Source organism: Eretmochelys imbricata, chromosome 20 (assembly GCF_965152235.1).
Source record: "Eretmochelys imbricata isolate rEreImb1 chromosome 20, rEreImb1.hap1, whole genome shotgun sequence".
In the NCBI taxonomy this organism is placed as follows: Eukaryota; Metazoa; Chordata; order Testudines; family Cheloniidae; genus Eretmochelys; species Eretmochelys imbricata.
Genome location: NC_135591.1, coordinates 20,237,027 through 20,255,458, shown reverse-complemented (window position 1 = coordinate 20,255,458; position 18,432 = coordinate 20,237,027). Strand labels below are relative to the sequence as shown.

Sequence of the window (18,432 nt, the reverse complement as noted above, 5' to 3'; positions counted from 1 at the left end):
TGCCAGAGGCTGATGGCCTGCTGACATTAAAGATACTCACCCTGGGGCAAACCCCTAGGGGAACTGCATGGCATGGGCACGGCCTGGTATGTCGGGAGGCAAGTTATCCTGTTGTGAGCCCTCCTTTGCACAGGTAGAGTGTGACTCTGCTTGGGAAATAGAACCCAGGAGTCCTGGCTCCTAGTATCCCACTCTAACCACTAGACATATTCCCTCAGTTTATCAACATCAGTGCCAGCCTCCATGGGCAGAGGGGGCTGGCTTGTTTTATCATTAAACAAGAGCTGAGGCCATGGGGCAGAGGGGAGAGGGGGACACTGCTTCCCCCTCAGTCTGAATCCCGATAACCCCCCATCTCCCTGTTCCGTGACTGGGAGCATTGGGAGGTGGGGTGGGTTGGGGGCAGGTGACCCAGCTCTCGTTTCACTGGCTGAGAGGCCCTCGGGGGCAGGGATGGGCATTAGATTGGTCAGGCTGGGTGTCTGTAAAGCGGGGAGCCCAGAGATGCTTGGGGGAGGCTACAGGGCAGCAGCTGGGTCTCCGGCTCAGCTGGGTTCTTGCATCCCAGCTTCAACCCCCTCTCTCTGCCCAGTAGCCCAGATTTCCTAGCGTCCTGCAGCTTTGTTCCCAGCCACCGGGCTGCTTCTTCCCCTCCCGGGTTCCATGCACAATGGGGCTTTAACATCAAACGCCCCCACTCCTGGGTGGGAAACTCCCTCCCGCCTCTGTCTTCATCTAACCCCCCATTACGCCCCCACCCCCGCCTTGTCGCTGAAACAGAACCACTTCCCTCTGCCCACAGGCCCTATGTGAGTGTGACAAACCGGCAGCTTTCCTTCCATGGCCCACACGCTGGGCTGCGTCCTAGCCAGCGGGGACAGAGCAGCCTCCAAGCTAAAGGAGACTCCCCTAAACAGTACAGGGTCCAGGAGGCATGGGAAACCAGAGGATGGGTACCAGGGATCCTGATTGGCTAAGAGAGACCCTCTTACTGGCCTCTCTCTGCCCCCGGCCCCACCTGTTCCCAGTGCTCATGAGCAGCTGGGGCTCAGCCACCCACAGGGCCCAGCTCCTCTTCCTGCTTCTGCCTGTCCTGCCACGCCCTGGAGCTGCCCGGCCCCAAGCTGCTGCAGCGCTGCGTTCCCACGGGTGGGGCTCCCACCTGCAAACCCCGCCCATGCTGGGCCGGCTGACGGGCACTGGGGCATCCCCAGCAGGGGGCAGCAACCTGCCGGATTTGCCTTTTCCGAGGAGCAGCCCACTGCGGAGAGCGCTAGCCTAGGACACCTGGGTTCAGTTGCCAGCTCAGCCTTGGAGACCTTGGGCAAGTGGCTGCATCTCACTGGGCCCCATTTCTCCTAGTAAGGCGGGGCTAGGGATCCTTCCCTGGGCTGGTAAGATGGTGAGTATTGCAAGGCCAGGCTGTGTCAGCCCAGTGCCCAATGGCAGGGCAGGGTCTGCACAGCGCCTGGCATGACATGAGGGCCCTGATCTTGGGCCCGTGCAGGGGGCTTCCTGGCTTTCCCCCGGCCTGCCAGGCTCCCAGCTCTGGACCCAGGGTCTCCTGGCTGAGTGGGACATGTGGGGAAGCAGAGCCAGTGTCTCTGTTTGCTGCGGCCGGGTTGCCCGGCAATGCGCGCGGCCCCAGCGATAACTAGCACTTTGCCTTCCCCGGTTTGTGTCTTGGCAGCTCCAAGAGATTCCTGGAGAGAGACCCCCTCCCCCCGCCTGACCAGCTTCCAGCTGCCCCCCTTCCAAGGCCCTGAGGGTTTCTGGGAAGCCAGGGGATGAGGCTAGTCCCAAAGGAATGCAGCTTCCCACAGGGCCCTGGAAGCCGAGCTGGAGGTGGGAGTGGGCTAAATCCAAGGAGTGGCAAAGGGGATTTGAGAGCTTCCAGGACAGCTGAGATGCAGAGATACAACTTTGGGGAGCCCAGGACAGGGATAGTAGGGGGCTGTGGGTCAGGAGTGAGAGGCACCGGCAGAGCTGTGGGGGATCCCAGGGCTGGATAGCAGGAGGCTGTGGGTTTCCAAGAGACATCTGCCCAGCAGAGGCAGGAAGCTCCAGACTCTGTATGGAGGCTGTGGCTCTCAAGGGAGGGAGTGTGGTTCCCCCTAACTCTGCCATTCCCAGTCCAGTGTGAATTCCAGTCCCTGGCCTGGGAGGTTCATTTCACTTGGGTTAGGGGCGGCCGCAGGCAAACATTCCAGCACAAGAGCAAAGCAGCCGGGTTTCAGGACTGGCCCCAGCCATTCCCCTCCCTGGGAAGGCATGTTCTCCAATGCCCCGCAGCCCTCCACTCCCTGTCCCTGCAGACCACCAGCTCCCGCCCTGAGCTGGAAAGCCATCGCTGACGGACCCTGAACGAGGGCTGCCTGGCAAAAAATGAAACATTCCATCCAGTCTCTCCTCCTGGGGTGGAGGTGGGGGTGGGGGGGTGGAGGATCTGTCCTAGTGGAGGGGGTGGGGTGGATCTGCCCGGGGGTATGTGGATCCACTCTGGGGGATGGGGAGTGGATGGGGTCTGCTCTGGGGGGAAGGTGGATCCACCCTGGCGGGAGGGTCAGGGTGGATCTGCACTGATCGGGGGAGCGGCATTTTTGCAGCAAAATGACAAAACCTGGCATGTGTTTGTACAGACTCCCGGCAGAGGCAGCATGCTATGCAAAGCTGCAAAGGCCAAACTCCTCTGCCCTCCCCATGGGGATTTCTGTAAAGCATTCGCTTCCTCTTATCGCTCGAAACCCACTCGCCAACTCACTGTCAAATTCTGTAGGCCCAAAACGTAGCCTCGTGTGAGATGCTTTGGGTCTGGCAGGGCCTCTGCATTCCCCAAATGCCACCAGCACTCGGCTGTTGGGAAGAAAACCCAAAAATGCAAGGATAGTTTCTGTAGGGCCTACAGGAAAAGAATGGCTAATGCTCTCATGCGCCCCCTGCTGGCTGCGTGCTCCAGCGCTCACACTGATGGACCCTGCCTGCAGCAGCCCATTCCTACAGCTTCCCCAAGGGTGATCAAGGAGGTTTAGGGGCTTGGAGCGACCCAGCCTTGTTACCTGGGGGTTCCTGTGGGGATTTCATAGCCCAGGAGATTGCCCCCCCGCAGCAGTTTCGGTGGGGATTTTGTTCTCATGGGAACCAGGAGCATGTGCCCTGGACCCAGAGCGCAGGCAGATCCAGCACTGCTCTCTCGCACACTGCCCAGACCTGGAGCGTGTCGGCCGGCACCCTCTGAGCTGTTATAACCAGCCGGTGCCCCTCAATCTCGACCCACAGCCCTCCCTGCAGTCAGGAGTGGGGGGCACAGCTGGCTAGCAGCTCCTGGCCCATGCAGGCCAGGGGGCAGCCTGCCAGGCACTGGGCTGGGGGGACCAGGAGGCCCGTGCGGCTTTGGTCTTTGGCTTGGAAAAAAAATAAGCTGATTTCAGCTCTTCTACAGCATCTCAAATTGGATGGTAGCGTTAAACCGAGCAGTTGGGGGAGTAGGGGTGGAAATAAGGGCCCCGGGCCAGCAAAGCCACAGGGCCCTGTGGGAGACAGGGGGAGGAGAGGGGTCTAAGGATTTTATGGCCAGCCACTCAGCAGTGCAAGGACCACGTGCCCATGTGGAGGAGAGTGGGAGGCCAGGGGTGTGAACAAGGCCCGGCACCTCTCTCCTCCCCTCCCCTGAGGTTCGCTCTGTCGATGTGAAAACTACAGAGTGTGAGGCCAGGGGCACAGGTGTGAACAGGGCCTGGGCTGCATCATGACAGCTCCTCACCCCAGCAACCTGCCCCATCGCTGGCTCCGGGCGGGCATGTCCGAGTCTTTGCCTCTGAGGGGCTGGGAGTGGAGCTGAACCCCAGTTCCCAGAATCCCGGTTCTCTGTGGGGGAAGAGCTGGCATATCACAATCCTGAGACCCATGGGCCGGAAAGCTGGCCCCGGGGGTCTGTGGGAAGCTGCAGTTTCACGTTACCATGGATTCTGTGTGCCCAAGCAGGGCAGCTCAAGGCTCCAGGGCAAGAGACTCAGCGAGGGGGAAGCCTGAGGCCACTGAATCTGGCCGCCTGCCCACATGGGACTGGGAACCACAATCTGGGGCTTTCCAGGCGAGGGGGCGTGGGAGGGGCTCTGCATGGCACTGCCCCACCTACACTAGCAGAGGGCACACATGCAGGCCCAGCAGAGCAATGGGAGGTTCCCCTGTCCTGCCTACGAAGCCCATCCCCCAAACAATGGAGCAAAGCAGCCCACACTTGACCTCTGACCCTGCCCCACCGGGGCTGTCGCTGCCTTGCCCCCCCTCCTGCGCCTGACCTTGGGTGCAGCTCACCTCGGCTCTCACTACTAGGGGTCCCCTGTCGCCCTCCCGCACACTCCTAGCCTGGCTGGGCGCACCCAGCAGGCTAATTCCCCACGCAGTCTAGGTGAGTGGGCCGCTGCGCTGCTACTTGATGAGGGGGTGGGCGGGGAGCCAGGGCTCCAAACGCCCCCGGGGCAGGCTCCTTCCCAGGGAGCTGCATGGGGTCCAGCCGTCCGTCATGGTCGTTCACCCCTGCGCACAGCCCCCTCCTTTGCCCCAGTGCAGAGTGTGCATAAACCGGGCTCTGGGCATTCCTCTGTGAGTAGCCCTGCTGGGCGAGGCCTGGAACCCAGAGCCCCTGCACAAACGCTGAAGACCCCTGGGCAGTTTTTGTAAGCGTTTGCCCCTGTCTCCGTGTGCCACCTTCCGCTCGCCGCTCCAGAAGTGGCCGCATGTCGGAGAATCTGGGGGTATTTGGGATGACAAGATAGTCGCATTGTCTCTTGCGCACAGCTGGCCCAGGCCTGGGCAGGGTCAGCTTAGATCCGGGTACCCAGTATCCTTGGGCATTTAATTAGCACTCAACGAGGATTGTGCTCCCCAAGGAGGCCGCAGCTGAGCCACAGAGGTTGTCTACACTGCAGCTAGATGCTGGCCCCTGCCAGCGGCCGGGCTCGGGGCTGCTGAACGTGTAGACCTACCCTGAGATCCACCTCAGGAGCAGACCCAGCGCCGAGGGGAGCACTTAGCTCTAGCCAGGTGGAGTGTGACACCTGCTGTCTGCAGCCAGTATCGCACCCCTTTCGGGGCCACAAGGCTGGATCTAGAGCAGTGGTCCTCAAACATATGTACTGGTGACCCCTTTCACACAGCAAGGCTGAGTGTGACCCCCACCCCCCCGAGCCAGCCAGTCCTCCCTATGCAAGAGCCAGATCCATGCCAGCGCCCCCTAGAGGGAAAAAGCCTAGTGTCCCATTCCCTATACTCCTAAGCCAGAATTCCTCTGACCTGAGGCTGGCTTGGCACCAGTGCCACAGAGGTGGAAAGCTCAACATCCCATTTCCTTACCCAGTGTCCCCTCTCTCTTGTTCCCAATCCCAGCCCCTCCATTCCTAGCATTCTACCCTGCTTTGCCACGCACCAAGCAGGGTCCCGAGCCTCTCCAAGCCTAGGAGAAGACACTGTGTTCAGATCTGCCCCCCGGCACGCAGCAGCGAGAGATGTGGGCCAGGAGCACCTCTGGGGGAAGGCTGAGAGCTGAAAGAACACACAGGTGGAAGTTGAACCTTAAACCCTCAACAGAACCAGCACAGAACCCAGCACCCAGGATGCTGCCATGTAAAAAACAGGCAACCAGCTAGCACCATCTGCCCTGTAGCGTTAAAACACTCAGCACCAACACTGCAGAGCACGTATTACCATTGTTATTAGGTGTATTACAGTAGCGCTTAGGAACCCCAGCCACAGCCCAGGCCCCAATGCTCTGTGCAGACACAGAACAAAAAGATGGTCCCAGCACTGACCTCCTCCCTGCCCATCACCTGCTGCATGTTCCAGGTTAGTCCCCCAAGGGCAGTGCCGCATTAGCCCAGTGCAGGTCCTTGGGCCCCAGACCGGGCTCGCTGGGTGGGAGGTAGCCACCTGTGGCATGCAGGAGGTCAGACGTCACCATCTGGGGTCCCTTCTGGCCTGACACTCCAGGACACATAGAAGCCCTGTATGCACATTACTAAGCAGCACACTTCCACTTCCTCCTCCCCCAGAAACGCTCAATGTCTGTGCTAAATCAGGGTTCCCCCACGCCCCGCAGCACAGAGGACCCCTTCCCATCCACTCCACATTGAACCTAGGGTTGCCAACTTTCCACTCGCACAAAACCGAACACCCTTGCCCTGCCCCCTGCCCCGCCCCATCTCTGAAGCCCCACCCCTGCCTTTTCTCTGAGGCCCCGCCCCCTGTTCACTCCATCCCCACCCCCCTACCCTCCATCACTTGCTCTCCCCACCGTCACTCAGTAGCTCATTTTCACCGGGCTGGGGCGGGGGACTGGGGTGCAGGAGGGGTGAAGGCTCTGGCTGGGGGTGTGGGCTTCGGGGTGGGGTCAGAAATGAGTTCCGGGTGTGGGAGGGGGCTCCGGTCTGAGGCAGTGGGTTGGGATGCAGGAGAGAGTGAGGGCTCCGGCTAGGGGTGCGTGTTCTGGAATGGGGCCAGGGATAAGGGATTTGGGGTGCAGGAGGGGGCTCCGGGCTGGGATCGAGGGGTTCTGAGGGTGGGAGGGGGATCAGGGCTGGGGTAGGGGGTTAGGGCGTGGGAAGGATCAGGGGTGCAGGCTCAGGATGGCGCTTACCTCAGGTAGCTCCTGGAAGCAGCAGTATGTCTCCCCTCTGGCTCCTACGTGGAGCCACAGCCAGGCGACTGTGCGCACTGCCCCTGCCCCAGGTGCCGCCCCCGCAGCTCCCATTGGCCGTGGTTCCCAGCCAATGGGAACTGCAGAGCCAGCGCCTGGGGCAGGGGCAGTGTGCGGAGCCCCCTGGCTGCCCCACACTACGTGTAGGAGCCAGAGCAGGGGACATACTGCTGCTTCCAGGAGCCACGCAGTGTCACGACAGGCAGGGAGCCTACCTTAGCCCCGCTGCGCCGCCGAACGGACTTTTAACAGCCCGGTCAACAGTGCCGACCAGAGCCACCAGTGTCCCTTTTCAATGGGGCGTTCCAGTCGAAAACCAGACACCTGGCAACCCTAACTGAACCCCGCTCCTCTCTCCTACACGCTCCCATTCCCCGACTTCTCCTCATCCGTGCCCTCCCCGCCAGGCTCCCTTGAGTGGGCTCACCGTCCCCTGGCCGACTCCACCACGGGCCCCAAAGCCAGGTGCCCTCGACTCCTGGAGCATAACATCGATTTGCGGCTGCTGGCAGCGTCTGGGGATGTCCCCGTGGTCTCTCCACACTGGTGCTGGTCTGCGCTGATGGTGATGTTCGGTATGATGACGGGGGGCCCTGCACCAGGCACGGACCGGCTGGGCCCCCTAAGCCTGGGAACCACTCAGGTGCCTCAGGAGCGGTACCCAGCCTGATCGGCCCCCGGAGGGGGCCTCTCTCCCCACGGAGACCCTGCGACCCAGGGCTGGGTCGGAGAGCAGGGGGCACCCCAGTGGGGCTGGCAACGCCCGGGGCACAGAGCTGCAGAAGCCGGCACTAAATTTAGGACTGCCCTGGGCAAACGGGCCCTCCGACCCCTCCCCCACTCCTTCTACTTAGGTGACCTCTGACCCCTTCACGTCGATGACCTCTGACTCCTGACCCCTTCATCTGAAGTGTCCTCTGACCCCTCGCTCCTTCCACTCCGATGACCTCTGACCCCTGACTTCTTCTGATTAGGTGACCCCTGACCCCTGCTGCTTGGGTGATCTCTGAAGCCCTCTAAACTCCAGTGACCCTTGACCTTTCGACCCATCATAGTTTAGTCACCTCTCACCTCCGGCCCTGTCAGACCCCGCTGACCTCTGACCCCGACCTCCCCCTCGAGACCCCGCTGACCCCAGGGACTCGCCCCGTCGCCTGGCAACGCTACTTCCGGTGACGTAAGGCGCCGGCAGGGAGGCGCTTCCGCCCGGAGAGGGGCCGGCCGCTTCCGGGTTCTGGCCCGGAGCTAAGATGGCGGCGGCGGGAGGTGGGGGAGCCGCGGGGCCCCCCCCGGGGACCGAGTGAGCAGCGGAGCCGGCCCGGGCCCGAGCCCCGAGTCCGCCCAGGTGGGGCCGGGGTCGTGGGGGGCTTATTGCGGGCCGGGCGCGACGGGGGGTTATTTGGGGGGCGCTGGGCTGCGGTTAGGGGGCAGGGCTGTGGGGGGGGGCTCTGGCCTGCGGTTAGGGGGCAGGGCTGTGGGGGGGCGCTGGGCTGCGGTTAGGGGGCAGGGCTGTGGGGGGGCGCTGGGCTGCGGTTAGGGGGCAGGGCTGTGGGGGGGCGCTGGGCTGCGGTTAGGGGGCAGGGCTGTGGGGGGGCGCTGGGCTGCGGTTAGGGGGCAGGGCTGTGGGGGGGGCTCTGGGCTGCGGTTAGGGGGCAGGGCTGTGGGGGGGGGGGCTCTGGGCTGCGGTTAGGGGGCAGGGCTGTGGGGGGGGGCTCTGGGCTGCGGTTAGGGGGCAGGGCTGTGGGGGGGGGCTCTGGGCTGCGGTTAGGGGGCAGGGCTGTGGGGGGGGGGCTCTGGGCTGCGGTGAGGGGGCAGGGCTGTGGGGGGGGGGCTCTGGGCTGCGGTTAGGGGGCAGGGCTGTGGGGGGGCTCTGGGCTGCGGTTAGGGGGCAGGGCTGTGGGGGGGCTCTGGGCTGCGGTTAAGGGGCAGGGCTGTGGGGGAGCGCTGGGCTGCGGTTAGGGGGCAGGGCTGTGGGGCAGGTGTGTGGGAAGTCCTGAGCTATGGGGGGTGTGCTGCGGACAGGGCTGCAGGGGGGAGGGGCTGGAGTCCCCCCAACAGGCCTGTGGGGGGTGGCACTGGGACAGGGCTATGGGTTGTTTTCAGGTTGGAGGGGCTCAGCGTGTGGGCTGTGTGGGGACAGCCTGGGCTAGGCAGTGGGGAGCTCAGGCTGTGGGGGTCCCTCTGTGAGGCGATTGTCAGGGGACCTCAGGCAATTCCTGGCTTGGTAGGTTTGGGGAGGGGGGCCCCTCGGGTGTGGAGCAGGGCCTTGGCTGTGGGGTGCTAGAGCTGCCTACGAGGCATCGGTTGGGTGGGGAGCAGCGGGGCTATGCAGGTGTGGGGCAGGTTTGGGGGAGTGCCAGGGGTAGGTCTTGGCTCTGGGCTGTGTCTGGGGTGGGACTCGGGGCTATGAGAGCTCTCTTTGGATAGCTGCATGGCGGAAAGGTGGTGAAGAGTCTTGGCTGGGGGTGCCAGGGCTGTGGAGGGGACCATGAAGGGATTCCCCCGGCAGAGGTGCCTGCGGGAGGTCAGGTGATGGGAGGACCAGGGTGTCCAGGGCTTGCAGTCCTCAGAGAGCCCCCGCAACCCAGTGCGGCAGGAAGCTGCTTCTCCCTGCGTGCCCAGTATGGAAAGAGGGTAGGGTGAGGACAGCACCGTGGGGGGTGGGGCATGTGGGTGTAAGGTGAGGCAAGATCCCTGCTGTAGAGAGGTGTGGGACAGGGTGTGGGGCAGGAAAATGCTGTGGGGAGAAAGGACTCTACGGAAGGCTTCCCTCTGTGCCTTACCCACTACTAACTGTGCTGCTCTGCCCTGGCTTGGTGTGTTGCACTGACTTACTGCCCTGATGCCTGGATTTGTTCCCTGGGCCTCTCGCTCACCTGTGCTGTGTCAAGCAGCCCAGCCCGCGTTCAAATGCCCTTCTCTTGCAGCATTGACCTGGGGGAAGTGACAGGGTGCGGGGAGGGGGTGACATTCACCCCTCTGTGCTAACAGTGAGTATCCAAATGCCGCCGCCGCCTCCCTGAAAATAACCCCTTGTCTCTGGTCGCTCAGCAGCTCTGCTTTCCTGGCAATGCACGTGCACTTGCATCCCGGCCCCGCCACCCTGAGAACACCGTCTGCGCCTGTCCCGCCTTCTAAATGAATTCCATCTCGCCTGCCTCGGTGCAGTACGTCAGCCAGGACAAGCTGCACCATTCAGATGGCAGGAAGCTCTTTAACCCCAGGGCCGGGAGCCAGGATGGGAGCTGCAATGGGCTGTTCCCGGGGGGGGGCGCAGAGCGGCCAGCCCAGCGAACCTGACGAGGTGGACAAGATCAAGAGCAAGCTCCTCTCAGCCTGGAACAACGTGAAATACGGTGAGCGCCCCAGCCACCTGGGTACTGCCTGGCTCGCTGTTGCGCTGGCCTTCGGGGCAAGGAGATCTGCATCCTGCTCTGACTTGCCGCCCAGTCAGTGCACCTGGGATTTCAAATGTGCCGGGAGCGGCTTGGCCAGCGGGGAAGAGAATGATGAGATGTCACGTGTCTGTGTTGGAACTGGGGCTGCCCCAAAATGTGCTGTCTCTGGGGCTTTAAGCTGCCCTCCGCTCCTGGTCTCCTGGGAGTGCTTGGCCTGGATTAGTTTAGCTGTGCCGGCGCAGCAGCCTGTTGCAGGTCGCTTCTGGCCTGTTGTGGTGATGGTAAAGGGACGTGCGTGGCTGTGTGTTGAAAAGGCTCTTCCCCCAGATCTTTAGCTGGGGCGTGGCAGCTGTTGGTTTGTGGGCAGCAGGCAGGTTGGTGCATTGCGATCTGCTAGTTGTCTTGTAGATTCCCATGTCGATACCCCTGGTGCTTGTGTCAGAAAACTCCTGCTCCTGGCCATGGGGGAGCAGCCTGTCCAGGTTGTCTACGGTCTCTGTGGGTGTGTCTGGATGCTGTGGCAAGTCTAGGCCTATGAGCAAGCCAGGCCTTGATGTTTGTGAGAATCCTGCCGGCTGGACTCCAGCCAGTGGCCCTGCTGGAAGGCTGGGCTTCCACCCATGCTCAGCCCTAGCTGTGTTGTGACCTGAAGACTTCAGTCCACCTGGAACAGGGACCTCGAAATTCCTGTTCTAATCCCAGCCCTGAAACTGATGTCCTCTGGGCCCAGGGCAAGTCACTTAACCCTCTCTGTCTTCCCCAGCGGTGAAATACAGTGATCGAACGGCTCACCCACAGCACAGGAGGGTGGCGAGGATCAGTCAGTCAGTGCCTCCACATGTCTTGCAGGCTTAGGGGGATCCCTAAGAAATGGGGAATGTCTAGGGTAATGGCTACAAACTGGACCCATCATTCATGCTGTTTCTAACCAGGACAGCTTCGAGTCCCATTCCTAGCTGGGTAGCAGAAACCTCGCCATGAATGGAGGGGGTGGGGTTCCCCATTGCAGCTGAGTGCAGGTTTCTCTTCCTGTAACTCAGTCAATTCTGGCAGATCAAGGGCTCCTTCAACTCGCTGGCTGCTGACGTGGCTGGAAAGACCACACTCCTTTCCCCCCCCCCCCCCCCCCCCCAGTGCTGGCTGTGTTTGTGTCAGGGCATCGAGAGCTGACCTCAAACCTACCCTCCTCCTCCTGTGGGTGCCTGTTGCCTGCATGTGAGAGTCACTTTATCTTGCTGATAAACTTTGCAACACTTCTGCTGCATCAGCATGTCAACAAAGGCAGTTCTGGTCCTGCTCTCCTCTGGGTGGTTAGGATCTGGCAGTTAGAAGGTCCTGGGAGGACAGCTTCACTCCTATAGAGCCCTGGCCGAAGGTCACCTGCCTTAAGGAGGATCAGGCTCCTCCTGCTGTGCCATGTGACTCCTGGGCCCTGGTGTGGCTGGGCTAGGGGATAATGCAGGAGTGTTTCAAAGAAAGTCCCTAGAATCCCCCCACCACAAACCCCTGAAGCAGTTGCTACCTTGCAGCCCTGTGAGTGGCCAGGATCAAAGCAGAGTGCAGGGACTCCCACGGGTGGAGGCAGGTGCCTCAGGACCATAGAGGGCTGTTAGTGGGCATGTTGAACGGAGCAGGTGAGCGAAATGCAGAGCTCAGACTGTGCGAGCTGAGAGGTATTCCTGGCCCCAGCTGGTGTACACACCCTCTCTACAGGCTTTTACGCTGCTCATTGTTGTGCTCTCTGAGTTCCTCCCAGGCGCGCATTAAGCAATGAGATTACGTGTCTGTCACCTGTTAGTCCCCCCCCCACCCCGGGGAGCAGCCCATGCAGTGATGTGGCGTGTATTGGTAGCATTCTAGAGTGGTTTGAAATGTCCCTGCTGCTCTGTGTTGGAAAAGGCAGGTCATCGAAATGCCCCTTGTATTTGGAGCAGAAGGTGGGAGGTTTGGGAAGGTCCTTCGTTCCACGAGGAGTTTGTTCCACCACCAGGGAGTGGCCTCTGAGAAAACTCTCTCCTGCCCAGCCAAGCCTTACCCTTAGGGCACAGCGCTCTATTGTGCCGGGGAGTGGAGCTGTCGACCAGGGTCCTCTGGAGCTTTGGATGGTCTTTTAGATATCTTGGGCCCAGGCCAAGAAGCGAACCCCTTGAAGCTAAGGACCGAGACCTTGATCTGGAGCCAGCAGTGTGGGAAGCCAGCGTAGAGAGTGGAGGAGAAATAAGCAGCGCCTTTTGTCCCCACCCTTTGTCTAGACCAGTGCTGCAATTAACATGGCTGCTTCTAACAACCTGCTGCGTGCTGCTGGCAAATGCTGATCACAGCTCCTGGAGCCACCCACAGAGGGAATTTCAAGGCGCGGTTCTTGACTGTTGCCTGTTTCACTTCCTCCAAGGGGCTGTAGCCTAGAGCAACAAAGTAAAGGGGTGGGAGGGCCATGGCCCAGCCAGCAAGTGGAGGCAGCATTCCTGAGGGAGCTGGCCAGAGGACTGGTTTGGGTTTGACTGGCGAGGCTGCGTGGCAGGATTCAGCTGCCCCTTGACCCGGTCTGGCTTTCTTTGTACCACTGCACCAAGGTGTGACTGCTGGCATTTTCTCTCCTTTAAATGACATGCACACGGGCAGGTGGCAAACACAACCAGAGCTGCAGACACAAGGGCTCAGTCAACCCTACCCCCAAGTGACCCCCCCAAGCTGAGTACATGGTGCCGACCTGAACTGATTGCAGTCAGGACGTGATACTGAGGACAGGGCACCTCTGGAGCACCTGGGATAATGCCCCGTGGCAGGGAAATCTAGGGCAGCCAGCCAGGGCATCAGAGCTTTGTACACTGGCTGAATCCATGCCCTGTGCATGGGAACACAGCTGTGGGTTATTGACCCTGGCTGCTGGGGATGTGAAGGTTTAGCAGGAGGAAGGAGCTGGCTACTCTCTGATGGTCAGGGCCTGGGAATGGAAGGGAGTGCGGACGGGAGGGCACTGCTCACTTCTCTCTGCTTCTCCCCTCCCAGGATGGACGGTCAAGACTAAAACCAACTTCAGCAAGCTGTCCCCCATATACCTCTTTGGCCATGTCTATTGCTTTGAGGTGGAGGGTGAGTAGCCGAGTTAGCGCAGAGATCAGCCATGACTCCATCTTGCCTAGCTCCCGTCTGGCCAAATGCCCAGAACCAGAGCTGGGTGGGATTTTTCAGTGAACCGTTTCCTAGCCGGAGAAAGCTGATTTGTCCAAACTTGGGGAGAAGGGAGGCAGCTGCTGAGTTGTGGAAACCGTTGGGTTTGGTGTTTCCAAAATGAGCAGTTCCGGTTTCCTGGTTCGTGCCGATTTTGTTTATAAATTCAAACTAATTTGAGCACAACCCCTCTCCCCGCCCCCAGTGGATGGAAACAAAGCCTTTGCAGTGACCCAAACCAAAACTCTTCCCTTGAGATCTTGGCTCTCCCTCCCGATTTGGGGAGGGGAAAAGTGTCAGAATCTCACATTTGTGTTGGATGACACGTTTCCCACCCAGCTCTACGTGGAATCCCACTCCCCTGCCCCCATCACACACCTTAATCCCCAATGTTTGGGAGCCCTGGCCCAGAGCTCTCTCCTGTTGATAAGGCTCAGTGCTAACATCGCCCCCTCTGGCCACTGGCAGAGATGGGACCGTGACAGTGGGGTTCCTTTCTGTGTTGCTACCCTGCCCCTGGATTGAGTGGGGAGGCCCCCCCATACATGTCTGGTGGTCCGTGGCTGAACAGGGGTCCCTCCTTCCCCGCTGTGGCTGATTGGGCGCGGGGGGGGGTCTCTCCTGCAGAGGACGTGGAGCGGTTCCAGAAGGACTTTGCCTCCCGCATCTGGCTCACCTACCGCCGGGAGTTCCAGCAGCTGGAGGGCACCGTGTGGACCACGGACTGCGGCTGGGGCTGCATGCTGCGCAGCGGGCAGATGATTCTCGCCCAGGGACTCCTCATGCATTTCCTCGGCAGGAGTGAGTGTGGGGACAGGGGCTGCTGGTGGATGCCGCAGAAATCCAAGGCTGGCCAGCATGTGCCCAGGGCTCCCGGCTCCGTGCCCAGGCCCTGGGAGGTGGCATGTGGGAGGGGTAAAGGAGCTTCAGAGGAAGGGTTAAGACACTCTGCAGGAGGTGGCAGTGGGACCGTCTGCCCGCGGGGGAGAGTTCTCCTGCCCCAAGAGCTAGGGGCAAGACACTGCACATGCTCAGCGCAGGCCACAGCTGCTCTGGCTGCTGGGTTGGAGGGAGCAGCCGGCGCTCCGAGCACCCTGGGTCATGTCCCCTTGTTGGTAATACCCTGCCTAGCCCCTCCCTAGAGCACTCAGCCTTTCACAACGTAGGTGGGTGTTTTTGAGGGAAACTGGCAGGGGCAGGAACAGAACCCAGGCGTCGGCTCTCCAGGAGGACAGTGCGTTTCTGGCCTGGACTCCATGAGTGACTTTCAGGCTGAGCTCTGGCCCCTGGAGAGGGGTATTGGCATCATGCCACGTGTGGACCCTGCGCCCCCCAGGGCAGGCTTGTGGGACACGTCGCCTGTACCTCTCCTGTTACTCTTAGACTGGACCTGGCCCGATGCCTTGTTCACCACCAGCCTGGTGGAGATGGACCCCATGAAGCCTGTCTCTCCTGCCCGGCCTGGCAGCACTGGCTTGCAGCAGCTGCCTACCCTCGCCGTGGACAGAGGCAGGGACCACTGGGGCATCTGGGCCCCTCTGGGCCCCCTTAGCCCCCAGGAGCTGGAGAAGGAGCGCAGCCACCGCACGATCGTCTCATGGTTCGCAGATCACCCTCAGGCACCCTTCGGCATCCACCGGCTGGTGGAGCTGGGGAGGAGCTCAGGGAAGAAAGCCGGGGACTGGTACGGCCCCTCCATTGCGGCCCACATTGTCAGGTGAGCTGATGACGGCCCCCAGCACCGGGGATCAATCCATGCTGACTCCACCGGGGCGGCCCTGGGCATGACATGGGAGCTCTCCTGAAGCACAAGCCTGCGGCCTGCAATCTCCACTCCCACGGAGCCTGGCATTTTCCGATCCCAGTTGCGGAGCTGGGCTGGGGCGTGGCCAGGCCGCAGGACGCTCATTCTCTTCCCCTCCATCTCCTGCAGGAAAGCGGTCGAAGGCTGTTCAGAAGGCAGCAGCCTGGCTGTCTACGTATCTCAGGACTGCACAGGTGAGCTGCCCCAGGCTGGTGCTGTGGTGATGGGGTAGCCTGTGGCTGAAAACCGATGTGCTCCACGGACACCCGAGCTAGGGGGCGCTCTGACTCTCGGGTGTCACACCTAGAGGCTGGGGGTCTCTCCCTGCCCCAGGCTAGGATCTGACCCCCTCCCGCCCCCCCGCAGAAGAAGCCAGACCCTACTGGTGTCTAGGGTGGTGCCAGGCTGCCAGTGACTAACCCCCCTCCCCTCTGTCTGGTGACCCGCTCAGTGTACAAGGGGGACGTGGTGAGGCTGGTGTCGGGGAGCGACGGCCGGACCGTGCCTGATCCCGGCGCCAAGCGGAAAGCTGTCATCATCCTGGTGCCCATGCGCCTGGGCGGGGAGACCCTCAATCCTGTCTATGTAGACTGTGTGAAGGTAGGGCAGGGGTGGGGCCTGAACACCTGGGGGACCCTGATTGGTGGGGGAAGGAATGGGAGGCAGGACTTGTCCAGCAGTCCCTAGCTGTCCAGCCCCCATCACATAAGTATCTGCCTGTCCCAATCTCTAATGTATTTCTCCTCACTGCTCTCCGAAAGGCAGGGCAATGCTATTATCCCCATGGCACAGATGGGGAAACTGAGGTACAGAGAGGCTAAGGGATGTCCAAAGGTGCCCCAGGGAGTCTGTCAGAGCTGGGAATTGAACCTGGGTCTCCCAAGTCCCAGGCTAGCACCCTGCCCGTCCTTCCTCTCAGTCCCTGTGTTGCCAGCTGCTCTGGCATGGTACGTCAAGCTGCCTCGAGACACGGCCCAGTGTAGGAACCTCCTGAGGCCCTGGGGTAAGCCCCGTCTCCTTGGAAGTCCTCTCGGTGACGCCCCCGTCCAGCTCCATAGTGGAGAGCAGCCCCACGTTTAGCTGCATGGATCCCTGCTGTGTGCCTCGGCAGGCCACGCCCGCCCCAGGACCAGGGCTGGGGGCAGGGCTACGGCCGTGGTGGGGCAGCAGGAAGTGAATAGCAAGGCTGAGCCCCCCACCCTGTGTTTCCATCCCCCTCCAGGAGCTTCTGAAGCTGGAGCTCTGCATCGGGATCATCGGCGGGAAGCCCAAGCACTCGCTCTACTTCGTGGGCTACCAAGGTATGTGCCCGCAAGCTCCTGCCCGGTGCCCATCCCTGGCATGTTCGGGGCAGCAAAGCGGGAGCTGCCGGACGGAAAACAGGCTCTTCCCGTGGGAAATCTCCGGCCTCTTGGCAAAAAATGGAAACACCCGCAGTTTCCGATTTGGAAACGCTGCTGCAGTGCCTCCCAGTCTCCTCCCGAGGCCTGGCTTCCTGGTTGGACTACAGCTCCCATGATGCACCACAGTCTCCCTGTGGTGAGGGGTGGTGGCTGTCTCCTGGGCGTCCCTGGCCCCAGTATATCATGGGAGGTGTAGTCTGGCTGGGAAGCCTGGCCCATAGGAGAAGGGGGAACAGGAGGGAACCAAACCGCCGCTCCCATGTGGCACCGCAGAAGGTCTGAATTGCAATACTTTGGGTTGGCTGCTGGGGCTGGTGTGATCCGGACTGCCTGAGGGAGGGGCTGTTGAGCTCCTGCTGATGCTTCTCCTCTCCCCACCTCCCCGCTGCCTTCCAGACGACTTCCTGCTGTACCTGGACCCCCACTACTGCCAGCCCGTTGTGGACACCACCAAAAAGAACTTCCCCCTGGAGGTCGGTACAAGCCGGTGGATGGGGGGGGCAGCTGCTGCCAGGGGCTGGCTCCGTAGAGTAACACGTGTACACGTTCTCTCTCCCAGTCGTTCCACTGCAGCTCACCCCGCAAAATGGCCTTCAGCAAAATGGATCCCAGTTGCACCATCGGCTTCTACGCCCGCGATGGGCAGGAGTTGGACACGCTGTGCTCGGTGTTGACCAGGGTAAGGGCTGCAGCGGGCAATGCCTTGGTGCCAGCTGGAGTGGGGACCGGCTGGGGGGTGCGCTCTGCCAGGGCCCCAGAACGCCCTGGATGTAGCCCTCCCGCAGCCCCCGTGCTGGATGCGGGCACCTGCCTGGGAAAAGTGCCGTGTGGATTCTGCCTCCTGCCACTGGCGGAGACTTAAGTCCGCCTCAATATCTGGATCCTGCCTGGTCAGAACAGGGCAGGGCAGCTCCGTTCTCCTCCCCCAACGCTCGCCCATGCGGGTGAGGGCTCAGAGAACCCGCCATGCCAAGCCAAGGGGCTGGCGCCTCCAATGGCCTGGCCCTGAGCCTTTTCCCTGCCACTTGCAGCACAGGCTCCCTGAGGTGCTGGCTGGGAGCAGGGGGGCACCGCGTGGATTTTGCAAGCAGATAACGTGTGTGTGGCGAAGGGGGTGGGGTGTCTGCCTCCCTCTCGTGGCCCTCTGACCCCGGCCCTCTGCCCCCCAGGTACTGAACTCCTCGTCGGCCAAGGAGAAGTACCCCATGTTCACGGTGACGGAGGGTCAGGCGCAGGAGTACGGGCTGGCCGAGCTGTGCTCCCGTTTCTCCCAGCAGACCGTGCAGCTCCCCAAGCGCAGCAAGGCCAAGAAGCCCAGCTCGGACGAGTTCGTCTTCCTGTGAGCGGGGGGGGGGGGCTGCGCCCCATTATTTATTACTTATTTATAGAGACATGGCGGGGGCCACTGGCTGCCCCGCACACCATGTCACAACACTGGCAGTGCAGCGGGGGCGCTGGGCCGTTGCCCGAGGGCAGCCCCCCACACACACACACACCGTGGGGACAGGCAGCCGGCGAACTGGAGAGAGCCCTGCTGCACACTGTACTTCCCAATTTACACTGGAATAAATCCCTGGCACTCGGGGGAGAGCGGTGCCCTCACCTAGGCTGGGCCTGTTACTTTGCTGGGATCTAGCACCCCCTGAAGCTGATCAACTGCTGTGCAGGTCCTTTGTGGTTTCCTGCTGGAGTCTGGCTCTGCCCTCTGCCGGCTCCTGGGCTGCCAGGGCAGGACCCCGCTGTCCCTCTGAACCGGAGTGCAGAGGTCAGATGGCCCAGCTGCAGCCTGTCCCCAGAGGGAGCTGCCATCCGCAGGCACTGACTCTGTGGGGTGGGGGGACACCTGCATCCCCTAGGGGACCCTAGCACTGCTGTCCACAAGACTGCTGCCCTTGTGCATCACTCCTCACACCACAGGGAATGAGACTAGGCCTCCGAGCCGGGAGGTGGTTACTAGCAAATGTG

At 61.6% G+C, this 18,432-nt stretch overlaps 1 protein-coding gene across 1 annotated transcript; it reads left to right on the top strand.

Moving 5' to 3' along the window:
• The first annotated feature begins 7,910 nt into the window (after nucleotides 1-7,910).
• ATG4D (autophagy related 4D cysteine peptidase) lies at nucleotides 7,911-18,074 on the top strand. Its single transcript, XM_077838485.1, is given in 12 exon segments — nucleotides 7,911-8,036; nucleotides 9,746-9,955; nucleotides 9,957-10,047; nucleotides 13,099-13,182; nucleotides 13,888-14,061; nucleotides 14,644-14,977; nucleotides 15,194-15,258; nucleotides 15,516-15,664; nucleotides 16,287-16,365; nucleotides 16,864-16,940; nucleotides 17,027-17,146; nucleotides 17,637-18,074. Coding segments are annotated over 11 exon segments (1,473 nt in total). The 5' UTR covers nucleotides 7,911-8,036; nucleotides 9,746-9,829; the 3' UTR covers nucleotides 17,811-18,074.
• Nucleotides 18,075-18,432: the final 358 nt, after the last annotated feature.